Source organism: Charadrius vociferus, unplaced genomic scaffold (genome assembly GCF_000708025.1).
Source record: "Charadrius vociferus isolate BGI_N301 unplaced genomic scaffold, ASM70802v2 scaffold477, whole genome shotgun sequence".
Lineage (NCBI taxonomy): Eukaryota > Metazoa > Chordata > Aves > Charadriiformes > Charadriidae > Charadrius > Charadrius vociferus.
Window position 1 is genome coordinate 2,111,915 of NW_009649449.1, and position 11,787 is coordinate 2,123,701.

Here is an 11,787-nt window from a genome sequence, read left to right on the forward strand (position 1 = left end):
GGGGGGGGGCAGGTGTGATTTGCCCCGTTGAAGCGCTAACCTCTCCCTCGGGCGTCACGCAGGTGCAGAAGCGCAGTTTTGCAGGCGTACCTGCCACACGCTGGGGTGTCTGTGCGCAGAGGTGGTTTGTGCTGGTGCACACAGGCATTCACACCCAGGTTGGTGACTGGCTGGGAGGTGGGAGCCATCCCAGTCCTGCCTTGGACCTCCAGAGCAGATGCCAGGCTCTTACCTGTTCTTCGGCACGGAGCAAGTGAAGGTGTTTAAGTTTTGCATTTTATAGCATCCCAAGATAATGAGAGAGAATGAATTCTCTAGCATGGAATAGAAAGAGAAGAAATTTTCTTTTTTGAGGAAGAAGGAGTTATGGCTTTATCACTGATAGGAGTGCTAGAAAGCCAATTTCCCTCTCTCCCCCCTTCCCTTCTCCCCCCCCAAATTCTAGCTCATTTATCTTGCTCTGTGCCATAAACCATTCCCTCTGCAATCAAGAACTTCAGAAGGAAATTAAATTAGGGCTGCATGCGTTTCTGACAAGGATCGCAGAGGCGGGAGAGGGCCTGGCAGCCACGGGGATGCAAAGGCTTTGGGTATCACGGGACAAGCCATGAAAGGCTCCAGTATCTCAACTTTTTTTGGCTTTCATCTTGGGGTGGGGGCAGGCAGCAGGCTGTAATATTAGTTCTATAACACGTGTACGCATGTGTTGAGTTCAAAGTTATCCCCCCAGGTTTATAGCCTTGGAGATCCTGTCTGTTTTTCCTTCTTTCTCACCGATGGGTTTGCAATGTGGAGGGGCTGGGCAGTGCTGGTAAACCTTTCTCCTGCAGGGTGTACTTTGGCTAACCCACCAAATAAAATCCAACCCAAGTCCGTGTGGATCGTAGGCAGACCTGTGAGGAATGCAGAGATAGACGAGTTTGAGTGCAGCCAGTCATCGGGAAAAGTTCTTCAGCTATGTGTGGGCTGGAGAAGCGCCAGGCCAGCCGGAGGCCTGGCTGAAAAGGCATGTACGGAAGGGTGGAGGTTGGTTATGGGGAGGTGGTGCACACAGGAGGAGCAAACTGAAAATGAATTAGATATGTATCATATCCAGAGGTACTTGCCGCTGCCAGACAGGTGTTCTAGCTAATGGAGCTGGGCTGGGCCAGGAAGCGTTAAATCGTTTGGGAAGAGGGTGTTATCTAGCAGTTTAAACAGAGTACTGGAATTAGGGGCGGTGTTCCTCCCCAGTTATGGGAGGGAGAGAGAAGTTACTCGCCAGCTCAGCAGACAGAGACTGAAGGCCAGGAGCGACAGTTAGAAAAGACCACTATTTTACATCTTGATTCGGTTCTCCAAGTAGCCCTATGAATAGTTGTATTGGCATAAGTGAGAGGGAAATCCTGGCAAGGTGAGGGGGGAAAGGAACACAACCTGCCTTTGACATTGAGAGAAATATCTGTGGAACCCTTGGATTAAGTTGGCAGGAGTCACTCTGTTTCAGTTTCTCTTACTGCACGGTGACAGTGGTTCGCATTTTGAAAGCAGGTTGTACTCAATGTTTGGGAAGGCCTTTGAGCACCTCAGTTCAAAGAGCAGTATAATGTGGCATCTTGCGTGGAGCAAGGATATTTGCCCCCACTTGTAAAGGTCTAGTTGTTTGCCTATAAGCAAGACCAGCCTGTGGCTGTGTTTGGTGGGAACGAAACAAAGAAACTGTCTTTTTCTCTGTGCTGTGTGGTCTGTAGTCTCCTTTCTGCCCGAGAGTTTGCAGGCTGAAGCAAGGCTCATAGCACGTTATCAGCCCTGGTTTTGTTTTCCCACACTGCTCCCGCCTCAGACCTGACCAGCTGTTCTCCAAGGAGCTTTGAGACAAACCATGTGGAATGTCACCATGGTGGGCCTGGCTGGGGCTGGGCATGTCCCATGCTTCCTTTTAGCGCCATGCCAAGGCAAGGCAGACCAGACTGCCTGTTTTTTCTGCAGCTGTCTGCTCCCACAAGGAGGGTGTGAGAAGGCCCTGTGTGGGCTGCCTCCTTGGCCAGCCTCTCCGGTGTGATAATCCTCAGTTAGCATCATTAGGAAGTCCTGCTGGGAAACGGAAAGCTACAGCTCTGCCCCATAGTCATGACTTGGTAAGTCTGCTTGATGTTAGTTCGCATCATCGTTATTTCTCCCCAGAGCTCTGCAGCCACCTGAGTGTCACTAAGGGTCGGCATTTGTCACTGTACTCCCTCTCAGAAGTGGCCTGGTTGGAGCTGTCACATGCAAACTGTTTCTTGCTGTTTTGCCAAAACACCATGGGTGGTTTTAGGTATGCCAGGAGGAGCCGTGGCCACGTATTGCACAGCAGTAAAACACCGTATGGGTTAATTTCTCCCTTCCATTCTCCCTGTTGCTGTTAGCCTTGGGTTTTGTACTTGGCTGCCATGGTCTTTGTCAACAGGGTAAATCAAAGCATCCTCTGTACACCTTTATTATGAAGGTATAGAAATTGTAAAAGGTTCAGGTAGGCACTGACAGAGGAGAAGGCGATGGAGGGAGCTGGCTCACGTACGTAGGCAAACTGTAGGTAGATTTACAGCATCTCCTTTCCCAGGAGCAGAAGTAATAACGTATGATGCAGGGGGATGTGAACTGTTTGGCATGGTGTTAAAATTCCATTTCAGCTTCCTTTCGGGGGATCTGTGGGGATCAGGTCAGCTCTCAAGTGCAGCAGCTTTGTGGGCAAGAATAATTAGCCGCTCCAGACTTCAGCCATTATGTCTGGGAAAGCAAGGGGGGAAAAACCAATACTGGTGACCCGGTTTTATTTATCGGGGCGGTGCTGCTATTTTTGCAATGACAGGAATGTGGAGATCTTCGCCTGGTAGTGGGAACTATATATGTAGTTTTCCAGTTTCCAGGTGTGAAGAGGGGGGTGATGAGCCTGAGCTAGGGAACACTTGGGAAGACAGGTATGTCCAGACATGTCATCCATCCTTGCTGGTCAAACACAGGCTGGTAGGTTTAGTGTCACTAAGCACAAGGCAGGCAGCTGGGTTCTGGCTCTGAAGGGGATGATACACACATGTGTGCACGCAGACACACCGAATACGGATTTTCTTGGACGAGGTTCCAAGGTCCTTTTAGCAGAGAGGTGGTCCCATCATCTCTTTGCTCCAGCTTCCTCATCATTGTCAAAAAGGATTAGTAGAACTGGTATGCCTTGCCAAAAGCAGACTCAAGCTGTAGGCTTGAGAATCCGTTTGGTTTCATGGTTTTGGTTTCCCAGATCCTTCTCTAGATTGATTCAGACTTGGATTATAGCGTGTCAGGACCTGGCGGGTTGTTTGAAAAGATTTTTGAGTTCAGTGTTATAAAAAGACTTGGAAGAGGAAAGGGGTATACAACTAAAAGGTGTCACTGTAACTACTCCAGCCTGGAGTACTTCCCATCTCCAAAGTGCTGTGTCTCCTGCAAAACTGGCAGGTGGCTGCACCCTGCTGAGATGCAGAGCTGCTTGGATCCTACTCCTTGGATCCTGTCTCCAAAATTTGTTGGCAATGTACTTGGTTTTACTGGGGTCATTTGGCCTGGTGTGTTCTTACCTGAGGTGCTCATCTCCTGGTATGTGCTGCAGAACTTGCTCCTTACTATACTCTCGACTTTGAACTGAGCAGACAGCTTCTCACAGAGCGGGCTGGTGTGTGTGAGGCGCAGGGAACGCATGCCGTCACCCCACTTTAGGGAAAATCTTTTATACCCTGCCGATGGAAGGCATTGCGCAGGTGCTCAGACTAGGCTGGATGAGCTGCCTGACAGTGTGATTGGTGTGGTGGGCTTAGTATGATGCATCAGTTTGGTGTTACGAGTTTCTAGGAGCTTCTTCACATGGGTACAGTATATGGCATGGGGTCTGTGTGCGAGAACCTGCCCCTCTCGCAGCGGGGGGAGAAGGCGGATTATAGTCGGAGAAAGGGCAAGTGTTGAGGCAGATACTTTGGTAATAGCATCCAACTGTCTGGTACTGTCTATAAGAAGCATCAGGGACACAGTGCATCTTCCCGGACCATAGACAATTATGGGGTGAAGGCAGGAGGAATGCCAAAGAGCAAGAAATACTGCCTGCCTGAGATGCCATCAGCATCCTGATCTGCTGGGGTCCTGGGAAGCTGAGCCCTTTGGCTAGAATGTTCTGGGAGCGGGAGCCGCAGGGTCTCAAAGATGCACGCATTGCCCTTCCGTTGCAGAGAGCTGACAAACATTGTGCATCAGCCAGAGGCCTTTCTCTGTGCAAAGATGTGCCTGAAATACCCAGTAAGGATTTTTGGATTGGGTTCTTTCCATCTGCTGTTGCTATCATTTTTTCTTTCGCCACCTACTTCCTCCCCCTTGCATCATACAGGCTTTCCTTTTCTCTCCTGGGCTCCTTGGGCACATTCTCCTCTCTCCTACTCTTACCTTCCCCAGCCTCTCATCCCACTCTACTCTGAATGCTGTATCGCTCATTCTCCAATTTTTTGCACTGGGAGGGCTCCTTACCCGATCCCAGCTGGCTGAATGTTACGCAGAGCAAAGGCCAAAGAGCTTGACCCGATTTAACTAATTTGGTTTTAGCAGCAGTTTGGATTTTGAGAGAGCGATTTCCCCTGGCAGCCATAAACCAGACCCTCTCTGTGTCCACGCCTGGTTGCTGCCCTAGAAGGGCAGTGCCAGTATGTGTCTCCTTCTGCCTGGAAATCCCAAACACCATTTTTAGAAAGCCCTTTCATTTTATTTATTTTCCCTTCCTGGCACAGACAGTGTCTGCGGATGGCGAACCAGCAAGGAGCTGTGTGCTGCTTGCCTATTACCTCAGGTTTAAAGTGTCTCTTCCTATCAAATGCAAAGCAGAAGAAAGCAGAGCTTTCATGCGTTCTTTTTTTCCCCCTCTCCCATCCGTTCTAAATTTATTTCCATGCCTTGCCGGTTTCAATCTGCATTTCCTGACCCTCTCACATCTCCAGTCACAGCCTGTGCTCCGAGCCTTCCTTTTGAGCTCGGAGTGAGTCAGGGGGGAGCGCTGCTCTGGGCTTGGGAGGATATGATGGGGTTAAAGTGAAAGGCTTGGTTTTAACAGTATAATGTGTAACCCCATAATGACTTTAAATATTGATTATTTGAAGGCCATTAGTGCTTATTGTTAAAGAAAAGTCGATACTTTTTAAGCCTTGTGAACCATTTGTCTCCTGTTAAAGGACATATCAAATTTAGCAGCATGCAGTGCAAATCCCCTAATACCCTGCTCACAAGCCTCCAGCTGGCATGTTAGGGGGGGGAAAAAAAAGGGGGGGGGGTGGAGGAATATGCAGTAACACAGAATTGCTCTCTGCAAGGTAAGGACAAGGCTTATCAGATGTAATTGCCAGGGGCTAAATTCACATTGTCAGAGTATGGGACTGTAATTCAGCCCTTGCTCTGAGAGGTGGAAGAAGAGGAGGAAGGAAATTAATGGCGGGACGAAGGCTGATACGTACCTGAGAAAAGATGCAAGGGTTTGTGTTTTGGTGCACGTCTGTCTAAAAGCACAGTAGCCTTTGTTAAGGTCTCTGGGGCTTTTTACTCTGGGGTTGCCAGTTCATTTCCAAGCTTGCTTGGAAGCAATTGGCTGTATCTGTCCCAGGCAGCCTGGGAGGGCTTCCCAGCTCTGTGCCAGGACGTGAACTGGTTGTACTCCCTCCCTCCTGTGCCAGGTTTCCGTGCCAAGGACCGGGCAGATGGGCTGGAAGGGAGCAGTGGCAGGCTCCGACAGGTTCGGTGCCTGGACGGCCGGGAGCCTGGGTTTGCGGGTGGCAGAAAGCCTCTGTCCTTCGTGGTGGTGTGAAGCACTGCCCCTCGTGCTCTGCAGCATCAGCTGGGGAGTAGCAGCCTGCCTGCAGGGAGGAGAGTCCCTTGTCCCCTGAATATTTATGATCCTACCTGCTTTCTTTTTAAGCTGCCTACTGATGCTGAGGGTTAGGGGGATGGCAGGAGAGGTGCAATGACTCCTTCGTGTTTGGCTTTACGCAGCCTCCCTTCTCTGACTTCAGGCCGCAGACTCCAGGGGGGGCAGTCGCGGGACCCTTGGCTGGTCCTGTTTATCCGGCTTCACCCAGCAGCTTTGCCTTACACACCTTTGGTGGAGAGCTCCAGCATCGCTGAGAGAACAACTCTGGGGCTCTCTGTGCCGTCTGCTGCGTCAGGCAGACATGGTGACAGTGTGTGTAAATGTGTCTCCCTGAATTTTCTAAACCTTTGGGCTCATCCTCAGCGTGTGCTGTGTGTGTAACATAAGCAGCGACGGACCTCTCGCGTGCGAAGTCATTCCTGATGCATTTCTTGCAGCCCCTTCCAAGCCACCGCAGGCTGCTGTGCTCGGCCGTGTGTGTGGCAGCGTGATCAGGTCCCGCAGCAATTCCTTCATCCTGCCACCCCCCCCTTCCCCTTCCCACCTCTCCCTGGCCAGCCCAAAGGGTGAGCTGATCCCTCGCCCCGAAAGGCAGGGAAGCTGCACGGCTCTGATGAGAGGACGGAGGGAATGAACTTCAGGGTCTCGAGCAGATGTGAATTCCTTCGGGATCAAAGTTAGGCCCTGTAGTGCAACATTAAAGCATAAAAATAGCTTCTGATTAACATTGGGCTGCCACCAAAGGGAGAACCTTTTATTTTCCAGTGCCCAGTTCCAGTCCCCATCAAACAGTATGCTTCCTGGGCACGGTTTGTCTCGTCTTGGCTAAAATCTAGGAGCTCTCTTTGTTTTTAACATTTCCTTCTGAGCTCTCTGCGTGCAGCCTGCACCTGCGGCTTCTGTGCGTTGTTATCTCCCGTACAGGATCCCCTTTTCTGTGTTTATAAAAGACAGGGAGGGCATGGCCGCTGCCTGCTTGGCCATGGAATGGTTAAAAGCGACTTGATTTCCTAAATTGCTTCTTATAAAACGAACAGCACGTCTGCCAGGCTCGTCTCCCCATGATTACAGCTAATTACGATCGAACGGACACCTCCTAGCCCCCGTCATGCCGCTTTAATTGTCCGTTATTCATCTGCAGGCTGTCCGGGGTGGCAAAGCACTTGGCAGCCCAGCGACCGAGGCCTCGGCTAATTGTGAGGCCTCGGGGATTAGGGCAGGTGATTACACACTTCATGGTGTAATTACATGAGCATCGCTTGGCTGCTGCCCCGGCTCTGAGCCGAAGGTCGCGCGCTGCGTTACCTGAGATTAATTGGAGCTGCCACTGAAGTGCGAGGTGCTGGCGGAGCGGTTATACGATTAGCATTAACATTTCAACAGCGACGGATCGATCTGTGGCTCTCCTCCAGACACAGCGAGCTGTGCAATTAGTTTAGAGGAGAGCTAGGGGAGGAAGGAGGAGGAAAGGAGAGACGGAGACAGCCAGGGGAAGGGGAGAAGGGGAGCAGAGACAGACGGGAAGGGGGGAGGCAGGGACAGGCAGATGGGCGAGGGGTAGGGAGAAGGAGGAATTTTGAAGGGGGGAGATCCCGTTCTGCGCTGTGGATCAGCGTGTGGCAGTGTTTTGCAGTGGCTGTTGCATCGAATAAGGGTAAAACTACCCTGGGAAAATCTAGGGAAAGGACAGGAATCCTTTCCTTGCCCACCTCATCCCCAAAGAGACCTTGTCTGGCTTTTCGTGAGCCGTGGTGGTAAGCCGTCCCCAGCGGTGTGGGATGAGGGCGTGGATGGCTCGGGTTCTCACCTTAGCCCACACTCGCCCGTCATCCCCCCACTGAAAGGGGGAGCACGGTTGTGCGTACGGTCTGTTTGTTGCAAAGTCACGTGCACCTTCTTGCTCCCTTTCTCTTGCCCTCCAGTCTCTCCTGAAGCAGATTTTATAGGGAGATACTGTAAAATGAAAATGAACGGCACAGCGCTTGGCTTTGCCTCTAGATGCCCTGGTGAAGGTAATAATGTTGTAAGTGGCCATCAAAAGGAATTAAGAGACGTGTAGCCGGAAAGCAGAGATTTGCTTGCAGGCTCCCAGGGCGGATTTGACTAATGGAAGAGACCTTGGCTTTTATTCCCTTCCTGCCTTTTTTTTTTTTCTTTTTTCTTCCCATCCCTCCCACCCCCCCAGAAGAAAGCAAGCGCTACCTGCCTTGCTTCCAGGCATTGTCCTCTTTCTCCACCCCTCAAACCTGCCTCTTCCAGCTTACTTGTCACCTTACGTCTGCTCTACCCATTCTGGCCAGCATCACCCACCCCTTTGCCAGTCAAACTCCCTTCCACTGACCCCGTGGCACTTCCTGCTCACGTCCCTCCCCCCAAGTCTCCTGTCTGTGTCTTTTCTCGTCCACACTTAGAGCTTTTCTCTCCAGAATTAAAGATCGCCTCTCATCCCAGCTGGGACAGTGATTTTTGCAAGGCATGCCAGTGATGCCCTCAGATCTTCCCAGACCCGCTCTCCAGCTCCCAAAATACAGAATGCCTTTTCAGTTGTAAGGTAGTTGAAACAGAAGCCCAAGCTTGCTAAGGGGACAGGCAGATGCAGCGTGGTCAGCCTTGCCTTTGCTAGCCCTGGGCAGCCAACAGCCCTTTGAACAGCCCAGCTGAAAGGCCACGGAAGCAAACGTATCAAACTGGGAAGTATGTGGGACCTATGGAGTCCTGGCTGCTTTCTTGCCCTTCTGGTTCTGCTTCTTTTCTTTTTTCCTCTCCCTTTTAAAAGTTTTGTGTATGGGCGAATCTTTCTGTCTCAGAACAGCCGCCGGTACAGAACACGGGTTATCTGCAGAGAGGATGTTCTTCCCGAGCCAGGGCCCTCTGGGTGCTGTGGATGGAGCCTCCGAGTTTTCAACATGAATTTATTTTCTGATTTCTGCAGGGAGATATCCCACCCGCCGCCTCTGCTTTCACCCCAGAATGCGCCCCATATTGCCCTGGGCCCCCACTTGAGACCTCCTTTCCTCGGGGTGCCTTCGGCTCTGTGCCAGACACCAGGTGAGTGCGTAAGAAATGCTTGCGGTCAGCGGGAAGGTGCAGGCTGTGACGAACTTGTCCTTTGGCCAAACAGCCCAGACACATTTTCTGTGTTTCCCTGTTGCTGTTGTGCTGACCTCACCCTCGTTTTGCAGTGATAGGAGCAGGTCGCTTTGGCTGCTCTCTCTTTGAATCCCCGCCGGCCTCCCCGGTCCCATGTTTCGGCAGCAGGCTGCACTGCCTCGGGAGTGAGGGCGTAGATGGGCTCTAGAACAGAAAGGCAGCTCTCAGTTGCCCTTTCCTGCTCAGTTAGCCCTCTGGGGAGCCGGCCCTGAGTGAACAAAGAGTCAATGCTGAGATTAATAACCCCATATTGTTCTCCCTGTCCCCAGGTTACGGGTTCCTACAGCCGGCACAAGCAGAGATGTTTGCACGGCAGCAAGAGATGCTACGAAAGCAAAACCTGGCAAGGTAAAGAGTGCAGAGGACTCACCTGCCTGTGCTGGGGTTGGGTTTTTCCTTCCCTTTCCTGGCAGCAGGCTAATGGGGGGTGCTGTGTTGGGTGAGCTGTGCAGAGGCAACAGAGCGGTGTCCGGGTGAGACCCATGGAATCCACGTGTGGGTGTGGAGGTGACGCCTTGATCCCGCATGCTCTGGTTCAGCGTGGCTGGGAGGGTAGCAAGTTACGCGCAGAGCACCCGCCTCGACGTTCCCTCTCTGCCTCTCCCAATTTAGGTTGGAGATGTCGGCTGAGATCATCCGCCAGAAGGAGCTGGAGAATCTCCACAGGCAAAGGCTACTGGCTGGTGACCCGCTGAGCCTGCATCCCGGCTTGCCCCCAGACCACCCGGCCCTGCGCAACGTGCACGACATCCCCGAGGGCCACCCGCTGCGGGAGGAGCTCTCCCGGAGGAACGCCATGCTGGTGCTGCGGCACAACAACACTCCGCTGCTCTCCCTCAACCCCAGCGTCCCCAGCAGTGCCACGCCGCCCAAGGAGCAGCCCCGGCGGGGCAGTCGGAAATCGGCACACCACCGCGCCGAGCCGCAGGGGCTGAGCGAGGCCAAGGAGCTGGCGGAGCCCCGGGCGCGGGACGGGGTGCCAGACTGTAACGATGAGGAGATGAAGGACTCTGAGAGCGACGCGGATGTGAGCGATGAGAAGCCGGAGAGCCTGAAGGCTGAGAGCAGCAGCTCGGCCGCTGAGCTGAAAGAGTGCAAAGAGACGGGGAAAGTCTGCGAAGGGGCCAAGGAGCTGGGTGAAGCGGCTTCTGGCCAAAATGCCCCCTGCAGCTCCTCGAGCGCCGAGTCCCCCAGCCATTTGCTTGGCCCAGGCATCAACAAAAATGAGGTGAAATACCTCCCGCCAGCCTCCATCCCACCACCTCAGCCGCTGCCCTTCGGATTCCCTTACACGATGAGCCCGTACTTCCATGCAGGTGAGTGCGTGGGGGCCTGGCGCCGAGTTACTGGTTGGAGCAGCAACATGTTTTGCAGAGTGCTAAAAGTGGGACTCTTCCCCCTTCCTCTTCTGCAGTATGGTTGTACTTCTTTTCTTCTGTGCAGGGAACCAAGCGCCTTCTTTTAATTAGTATAAAGGACTTGATTTGCAATGAAGCAAATCAAAGGTCATAAAGAGAGCCGGCAGGGACAAAGGGAGTCCCAAGCACGTGAGACGGGAGATCGCAGTGTGATGGATCTTGCAGTTGGTTGGGCCTTCATGTGTTTCAGGACAGATGCCAGTAAACTATAGGGGGCTTCAGGAAGAGGCCACAAAAATTATTAATGGCTGCAAGGTGCTGGCCTACAAAGTGAAGGGCCGGAAGTATTGTACCTGGAAGGGTGATCCGAAAGGCTGTAAAGAGCGTTGGGCCGCACTCACGGGGTTTCCAAGCAGCGAGGGTTGGAGGGGCCAGGTTGGAGAGAAACACCAAGATACAGCAGGCCAAAGGAGAGGAAGGAGAGCTTCCCGGGGCGACCTGCCCTGCGTGGGCAGCGGCCGCGGGCTGGGGGCCAGGGGAAGGCCGTTCTGCAGGGAGAGGTGCAGATGGCGCTGGGGACGTGCGGGGCTGGGGGGCGGCTGGCTGGTTCCCACGTGCTCGGTTCTCCCTCCGTGCATTGCCGTGCTTCGAGAGGGAAAGGAAGGATTAAGGCTGCAGCGTTTTCCTCCCTACCGAGTGTCGTATCTGGGACGTTTCCTGGGTAGTGTGTGAGACAGCATCTTTGTGATGGGGTGTCAAAAGAGTTCCCTAGCAGTGACTTAGACATCCTGGCTGCCCCGTGCCCTCGGGGGTGTCAGAGTTACCACTGCTGGGCTCCTTTTCCAGGACAGGGGTAGATGGGCTCTTTGCCCTGCCTGTGGTGTATCTCTCGGTCTGAGGGGCACTGGTAGGGCTGGACTGGTGCCTGTTGGATGGGACAGGCAGGCAGGGAAGTCGTTGCCAGCTCTCTGGTCCCCAGCGGCGCGGTCCCTTGGGCGATGGAGATGAGCAGCAAAGGCAGGCACAGCTGGAGCCAGGCGGGAGCGGTGAGTGCAGGTGATGCAAACTGGGGTTTCAGACCCTCATAGCTGGTCTGCCCAGGGGTCTGCTGTGGGCAGAGCAGGGTGGCAGCCCCGCTAGCCTAGCCGAGAGCCAAAATCTGCCTCAGCTAATTACTTGGCTGAGCAATTAGCAGGAGGTAGGACCTCCTGCCACATGGAGGAGGGAGGAAGGGGGGGGGCACGGCATGTGGGTCGCTGAGGCTGCCTGTTTTCTATGCAAAGAGCTGCCGCGGTTGTGAACGTGGCTGCCCATCGCTCATTAGAGCTGCCTCCCGACCAGGAAGGAGGAAGCGATTTTTCTATGACAGGCAGGTGGCCAACATGATAA

At 53.2% G+C, this 11,787-nt stretch overlaps 1 protein-coding gene across 1 annotated transcript in view; it reads left to right on the top strand.

The window, feature by feature from the left end:
• SAMD11 (sterile alpha motif domain containing 11) overlaps positions 1-11,787 on the top strand; it is a 122,926-nt gene that overhangs the window by 97,256 nt on the left and 13,883 nt on the right. Inside the window, 6 exon segments of the mRNA XM_009889574.1 lie at positions 1,243-1,298; positions 6,541-6,566; positions 8,543-8,569; positions 8,781-8,938; positions 9,310-9,388; positions 9,653-10,356. Coding sequence (XP_009887876.1) covers positions 1,243-1,298; positions 6,541-6,566; positions 8,543-8,569; positions 8,781-8,938; positions 9,310-9,388; positions 9,653-10,356 — 1,050 coding nt within the window.